This window comes from Notamacropus eugenii, chromosome 1, assembly GCF_028372415.1.
Source record: "Notamacropus eugenii isolate mMacEug1 chromosome 1, mMacEug1.pri_v2, whole genome shotgun sequence".
Lineage (NCBI taxonomy): Eukaryota > Metazoa > Chordata > Mammalia > Diprotodontia > Macropodidae > Notamacropus > Notamacropus eugenii.
In genome coordinates, this window is record NC_092872.1 from 156,258,845 (window position 1) to 156,266,799 (window position 7,955).

At 40.1% G+C, this 7,955-nt stretch overlaps 1 protein-coding gene across 1 annotated transcript in view; it reads left to right on the forward strand.

Moving 5' to 3' along the window:
* The window catches only part of LOC140509523 (protein FAM169B-like), a 110,632-nt gene that overhangs the window by 37,302 nt on the left and 65,375 nt on the right, over positions 1-7,955 (forward strand). Inside the window, 2 exon segments of the mRNA XM_072617101.1 lie at positions 4,190-4,281; positions 4,283-4,324. Coding sequence (XP_072473202.1) covers positions 4,190-4,281; positions 4,283-4,324 — 134 coding nt within the window.

Below are 7,955 nucleotides of genomic sequence, written 5' to 3' on the forward strand. Positions count from 1 at the left end.
TTACTTAAAAAAAAAGACAACAAAAACCTTGGTAACCCATTCTACACATGCCCTTTCAAAGCACACCCTTTTAGGTCTGGAGGACACAATGGACTCTTGTGCCCCTGTTGCATAGGATAAAACTATTTAAAGGAATCCTATCTTTTAATTGGTTAAAAACCTGCCCTTGCCTTCTTGAGTCCTATGGAATCTTTAAGTCTCCACATTCCAAAGCTGCTGAAATGGCTCCAGCCTCAGGAATTCATTTGAAAGCAATTCTTTAAAAGGAAAACTAGCAAATGTGCCACATTATTTTGCGACTGTTAAAAATATTCTACAGTGCACACCTCTTTCCCAACATTCACTGTTGTTTATACGGATTAATTTATGCTGGCAACCTGGCACAGCTCACAAGCACAGCTGAGCCAGTAAGGGGACAAGAAGTATGGTTCACAATTAAATCTTCAAAATACGTAAGGAGGTGATAAGATTTTTTTTTTTTTTAAAGGCCATTTGTTTTAGAGGACTTTATGGATCAAGTATGTAACTCACTGTTTTCTTGAGCTTTATTAATGGTAATTTAATGCCTGATAAAGACCAGTTAGATTTTAAGAAAAATAGAAAACCTCACATCTAATATATACTCAACTATTTGTTATATTTAAAAAAACAAATAAACTCAAACCTTAAAGTTTTAATTTGGGGGTTTTGGGGGATAGTATATGGGTGAGAAAAATATCTTGAGTAAACTTGTTCTATCCATGGAATGTAGAAATCCATTCCTAATTCTTTTAGTGGATTTGGAATTTAACCTCAAAGAGAAAATGATCAAATGGTTCAAAAGCAGTAAAAATACATGTGAATTTCTTCTAACTGTATTAACTAATATTTTCCTGAAGATGTTTTGCAGCCTGCAGTGTTTTCTGGGAAACCCTTGGAGGACTGGCTACCTACTTAAGGGAGTAACCCATCAGGGTGTGGTATAGTTAGGGTCTATGGTGTGGGCCTTCCCTTACACAGCTGTTCTGCCCAATCCACGGTGGCCCGAGGATTTTATTCCTTCTCTTGGCATGAAGGGAATGTGTAAGGGGGCAGTGCCCGTGGTTGGATTCAGCCCAGCCACACTACAGGAGACCATTAATAATGTTCTTATGTCAAACACTATGTGTATTTTCCTACACGTGCCTTCCTGATTTAGAGTGGAAGTTGGGAGATCCTCTGTCATCTCTATCCTGGCAGTAAACTATTCTGAAATAGCAGCTGGACCTATTGTCAAGCAGGAGCTTGATTTCCAGGTTGTCTCTTAAGATGGTGCACATGGGTATTTTTGGAATCTTAAAGCAGCCTTGCAGATAGTCACTAGCCTAGCAGAGGTTGTAACTGAATTAGCTACCTATTTGGCGTGGTCTGAATGAATTTTCTAGGTCCAAAAGATTGCTACCTAGAGCTAACCAGTGGGAATAAACAAAATAGCATTGAAGTGACCCTGTGTCTTTCCTCCTTAACCCCTCTTGGTTTTGTTTACTAAATATATATGTATGTGTGTGTGTGTGTGTGTATGTACATATATATAGTAAACATTTTTATATTGGAATTCTAATGGGAAACCAATGGAAAGCCTTTGAAAGAAATTAGCAATTTCAGTAGGCAAGTATTTGTTGAAATTTCAAGTATGTATGAAATGTTACATTCTTTTGTTTAAATGTTAAACAAGAGATACAGTAGCATAATGCTCATTGCACAGTGACATTCCTACAGCCTGCCTACAGTGAGGTGTTTGCTCCTTTTCCTACCATAAATAGTGACTGGGAAAGAGACAATGAAAACCAAGGAAATTAGAGATTTAGAAGTAGGTGCTACCTATGGGCCAGTTGTATAGATATAGGGTAGTATGACAATATAATTTATTAGTGCCCACAGGCTCAGGGTGAAATTGAAATTAAGCTACCATAAGCATAAAAGCAAGACTGTGAGCACTTACAAAATTTAAATGAAATTTGGAAATTGAATTGTAAATTTCCACTCTTCCTGGAGCATTCCTTAATCTACCTTTAAAAAAAAAGAATGTGTGAAGTAAGTCTAAGAAGAGAAAAATAGGAAGAGGGCAGTGATTTTCAAGTGACTAGAAGGATGTTTATGGAATCAAGGTCTCAAAGCTCATTTTTATAAGTGTCCTTATTGGTGGAGATTGATTAATGCTTCCCACCTGCATGAGGGGCAGATTTGCTCAGATCTTGAGAGAGGAGAGATCTTGGTCTTCTGGCTTCTGGCTTGAAGAGAGAAGACTTGTGGTTTCATTTTCTCTTCAGAGTGATGACCCTGAAGGGACAGAAAGACTCTAGAAAGAAGCTAAGATGTCGAGGAGCTGGTACCTTAATCACTTCAGCTTACTATACCAGAGACTTCAGAGCGTTTCCCCTTGAATGAGATCTAGGTCTCTCTCTCTCTCTCTCTCTCTCTCTCTCTCTCTCTCTCTCTCTCTCTCTCTCTCTCTCTCTCTCTCTCTCCCCCTCTCTCTCTCTCCCTCTCTCTGTCTGTCTCTGTTTCTCTCTCTCTCTCTCTCTGTGGAACTGAAATATCTTGCTCCCAGTGAGAGAGCTCATTCACTCTGTATTGTCTGGTATATTCTCATCCACATAATTTTACCTGATTTTGTTTGGTAATGGTTTAGATATTACCCCCATTTTGGTATTCACTATGTGTTTTTGTGTAACTGACATTTGGTAGAAAGGGATATATAGTTTAGAATGCTCCTCCATTAAGGGATAATGATCAGGAACTAAGTTTGAACCTAAAAATTACTTCCCCAAGACTATTGTGGGGAGATGTGACAGATGAAAGTCTAGTCTGATGCCCTTTTGCCGAGGAGAACACAGTAACCAACTTCTTAGGGCAAATCTCCTGCTTTGCTCTCTTTCCCCTCCACTGGTAGGAATTAACAAACAGATGTGGACACACATAACCCTACATGGGCAAAAGACACACACATGCACATGCACACGCACACACACACATACACCCTTGCATTTATATACAGAAAGATTTTTCCTTTTTACTTTCAGGTTTGATTTATACACACACCCTTGATATAGGACCAGATAGCAGTTGGAGCCCTAACTCCGTGTTCCTGCTTCTCTCTTATAATGTTGGAGGTTCCTTTACATACCTTACAGTTTTATAACCATGGCTCAGAAAAGAAAGAGAGACAGAACTTAACTCTAGTCCATGGAACAGAATGCTTTCCCCCTTTCCTTTAAATTAAACCTTTGTTAACTCAGGCCAGACTGCTTTGAGAAACTCCTGTTAACAAGGAATTTGTTGTTGCAAAGAAACTAGTTGAAGCGTGTGTGTGTGTGTGTGTGTGTGTGTGTGTGTGTGTGTGTGTGTGTGTGATGGATGAGTGGGTGGGTGTAATTATACAGTGGAACAATTTTCTGGATTTTTTTCCTCAAAATGTAATGGTACAGAAAGTATATGAAAAGTATAAATTCTTGAAAAAAATATAGTATATGTGGTGTATTAGGCCATCTGCCCATTCGCCTACACACTTGTATGTTGCTTGTTTGACTGAGAATTTGGACTAACCATTAAGGGTAAAGGTTATTATTGTGTTGAGATCTGCAGGCCCTAATGAAACAGTACAACTAAGGATGGGAAATAGCAAATCCTCTTGAACCCAAAAGGTGAATTTAAGAGGTAAGATACAATAATCCATATTGGAATTTGGATCACCAAATTAACCCCAGCTATGTTTCCTGCAAAGTAGCACAAGCTGTCAAGTGATTTGTTCATTAATGTGGCCACTGCTGCTCGCTGTCGAAGCTCCATCATGTTGAAAGTATAGATGTAGAGAAGGAAGCCCCCATTCTAATATAAATTCAGTTCAATCCAATTCAACAAACATTTATAAATGAGAAATTGTGATGGAAATTTCCCTAATTTATTCCTGGATGTCTTTAGCAACCTGGTCTCTTGAACAGAATGCTCAGTCTTCTGCAGGCATTCATGAGCGTGCATATTTAACTCAGAACCATCAATGTTGGTGCAGTCTCTTCTATTTTCCCTGAGTGCAGGCTGTGACTGCCCCTCTTTATTACAAAGGAGCATCATTTGCAGAAGCAAGAGTGTGAAATTTAAATCCTTTTTAATATTGGAGATTTTCCCCATTAATACAAATCAATCTAATAAGCTCCTTGTCCTTTTCCCTTAGCACACTTTTACCCCGTGGATATTTTGGAAGATAACCCTGAAGTTGTTCAGGAATCAGCCATGGCCTACTATTCCACCATTGGGGAACAAGCTGGGTACTTCTTCCAAGCACTATTTCCTTCCTACTGGTGAAAAGGTAGTGTGACAAGTTTTTTAGCATTGAAAGACAGATAAGGAAAACTTTCTTCTTTTCCGGCTTCAAATGTATAACGAAATGTGTGCTGTCCTGTTTATCTCTTCCTCAAGACTGTGAACTTTTTTTTTTCAGATAGGAGGTTCATTTATTTTGAAATCAAATTTTCCAGGGTCTAAAATGAGTGTAATGGGAGAAGGAAAAAAAAAAAAGAAACCTTTCTTGTTAGGAAAAGAAATCACATAATTCAGCATTTTGCTAGGCAAAGAGCAGTGGGCAGAGATTTAAGTGGCCTGAGGTTGGATCAGTGCAACAAAAGGTTTATTGAGCACCTATGATTCTAATGCTGGCTCTGCTGTTTCTTACTTGTGACCTTAACAAAGTTATTTCATCCCTCCGAGCCTCTTCCTTATCTGAAAATGAGAGGATCACAATAAATTGTTGCTAAGGGTCTTCTAGCACTAAACTTGTCATTTTGTTTTACTGCTTTTACATTAGCTAATCATAAACGTGGGTAGTACCCCCAAGTAAGCCAACATCATTTCAGCTTCGAGGCTGATTTGTTTGTTTTTTTGTTTTAAAGCACATTTTGTAACGTATGAGAATTCAGATTTACAACTTCTGAACTCAAATATTGGCTATTTTCACAGCTGAGGCCCCCTCCAGCAGGCTGAAAGGCTTGGCTGAGGAAGATATGGTTTATTACACTGTACTGAAGCTGTTCCAGAGTTAATTAAAACAATGGTTTGTGCAGTTTAGAGTGTGGCTTCCTTGAGATTTGGAGACAAATATTTTGTAGTCATTCCCAGAAGAAGCCAGTTCGTATGGTGTAACTTTCATATGGTTTGCCTGGGGAGGGAGGTCCCAGACTTGACACTCATTTAGTGCCCTCTAGTGGAAAAATAGGTAATAAGGCAAGGTAGCAAGAGAAAACAAAATAAAAAAGGCATTTTTTGGGGTCCCTGACCCATTTGGAACTTCATCTTTTTGGTTTCAGTTCTTATAGGTTAGGGTAAAGGGGCTGTGGATTGCCTGTGAGATGGAGGCCGACTCTCGGCAGCCCAACAGGGTGGGATGACATAAACGTTTCAGCCTTCATTTATTTAGGATGTTTTTCACTTCCATCTGTGGCTAAAAGTATAACCATACCCTCCTTGGACTCCCCCTTCCTCACCATTCTGAATGTTAGTTATTGTTATGTCTTCAGCCCCAGTCCTACAAAACAATACAGCTCTTCCAGCCAGTTGCTTTCCTTAAACATAAACAGAGAAAATGCCTTCAGGATTTTGTAACTACCCTGCCCCTTCCCAAAAGGGAAGTTTTGATTAAAAAAAAAGACCATTTGATTTCATACCATCTATGGTCTGAAGCTTGGAGTATCCTAACTGGTAAAAGGTTTTGGCCTTTACTTTGACCTTGGGGATGTGGTATAAACTCCTGGGCTTTTTCTATTTTGTCTATTCTGTCTAGAAAACATGTATTAACAGTCTTTGCCCTGCAAGGAACCTTGCTGTGTGCTGGGGATGCAAAGATGAGAGATGATGGCTCCATCGTTCATCCATCCATAATTCTCCAAGATATGTTGTAAAGCCTTTTCCTACTCAAATCCAGTTTCTCTAATCCAGACAGGCTTTGTGCTAAACCAGAGGTGGGGAACCCATGGCTTTTCGACTGAGTCCCAGTTTTACAGAACAAATCCTTTTCTTAAGGAGATTTGTGCTGTGAAGTTTGGATTTGGTCAAAGGACCACACTTGAGGACCCAGAGGGCCACATGTGGCCTTGAGGTCATCAGCTCCCTACTTAACTGAACTAATAACCATTGGGGATACAATTAATAAAAAGAAAGACAGTCTCTGAGGAACTTACAATCTAATTGGGGGGACTAGAGGGGAGGAGGAACAACCCATTCAGAAAGGCAGGAAAGGGGAGGGGAGGAGAAGATGATTGAAGGGGGTTCCTGGCCTGGAAGTATCTTGTTCCTTGGAGTTATAAACCAGGCAGATCAGCAGATGCAGACAGATAGAGCCACAAATGAAGAAGAGTTGGAAGGCCTGTTTTTCTTCCAAGCTTCTTTGGTTTGGCTCCTTGGAATGCCTTTGCTTTCACAAGTAAGGATTTTCCCCACTTTGATGTTGCCCCATTCAAGAAATGATCTTTGAGTAACAAGGTGACTTAATATAGCTCCCAGTGAAAAGGATTGAAGCATTGGAATGTTTTCTTTACTCACCTTTTCGAAAAGAAATAACCAAGAATTTCATGGATCTTGTTGGTTTAAAAAAAAAAAAGTCCCCAAAAAAGTCCAAGCAGAAAAACAACATAAGGGCCCTGAGTTTTCTGTTGCTATGATGGGGTGGAGGAAACTCTGGTAAACCATTTGCTGTTCCTGTAGTTGGCATGGTTTCCCCCTATCTTTTTTTAAACACTTCAATTCTCAGAACAGAATTTGTAATGAAGGGCTGCGACCCTTAACTTCATAGTGGCTAGTAGTGGACCCCATTATAACTCCAGTGATGTTTTTGGATGTGGAAGCTTGAGAGGTGTTGTTTCCTCCCCAAAGGGAGTCATGGACCCTGCACATACTACCCTGTCTTTGTCTAGTTCTCATAGTCAAAACAGGGGAAAATACAAGAGTAGTGTTCTTGGTAGTGCCAGCCCATGAGGCAGAGATAAACCCTGCAGGGCACCAGGAGGGGTATGGCTTTTCCCAGGATTATTTGCCTGGAAGAAAGCCAGAGATACAGCTTATTCTGGGACCAGTGGGAGTGAGAGAAGCCCTGGTTATTTTCCATTTAGCATATACAGAGCTGTGAAAATGCTTTTCCTGAAGTGCAGACCTGGGTCCATGTTACCTTCCTACTCACTGAACTGCAATAGCTACGTGTTACCCCTACAATAAAATAGAAGCTTTCTTTGACATTTAAAGGTCTTAAAACCTTCAAATTTCTATCTTTCCAGCCATTTAAATCAGTCAATCAGTAAATAATCATTAAGAATCTGTTATGTGCTATATTATTATGCCTTGGGAAAACAAATAAGAAAAAAAGAAAGACAGTCCCTCCTGTCCCCCCAGGATTCTATTACAATGTAATATGCATGAAATAATAGTGAAAATAAAGAAAAATAACACTAACAGTAGTAATACTGTTATCAGCAGTAATAAAAATAATAAGTAATAATAGCCAAAATAATAATGTAATAATGTCTGGGCTGAGCTCCCTCCTTAAATGGAGGCTGGAGCTCATGGCTCCACCCTCACTCAGAGAGGCCACTGTGGCATACTATTACCCCGACACATAATGCTCCATCTCCTGCCACCATGCCCTTGGACTGACTCTTCCCCATGTCTGGAATTCTCTCCCTCCTGACGCAGGCCTCCCTGGCTTCCTTTAAGATTAAACACAGGTACTATCATTGGTTCCCCAGCTACTAATGCCTTCTCCTGTAAGGCTATCTCTCTCTCTCTCTCTCTGTCTCTCTCTCTCTCTCTTCTCTCTCTGTCTCTCTGTCTCCTCTCTCTCTCTCCCTCTCTGTCTCCCTCTCTCTCTCTCGCTCTGTCTCCCTCTCTCTCTCTCTCTCTCTCTGTCTCTCTCTCTCTCTGTCTCCCTCTCTCTCTCTCTCTCTGTCTCCCTCTCT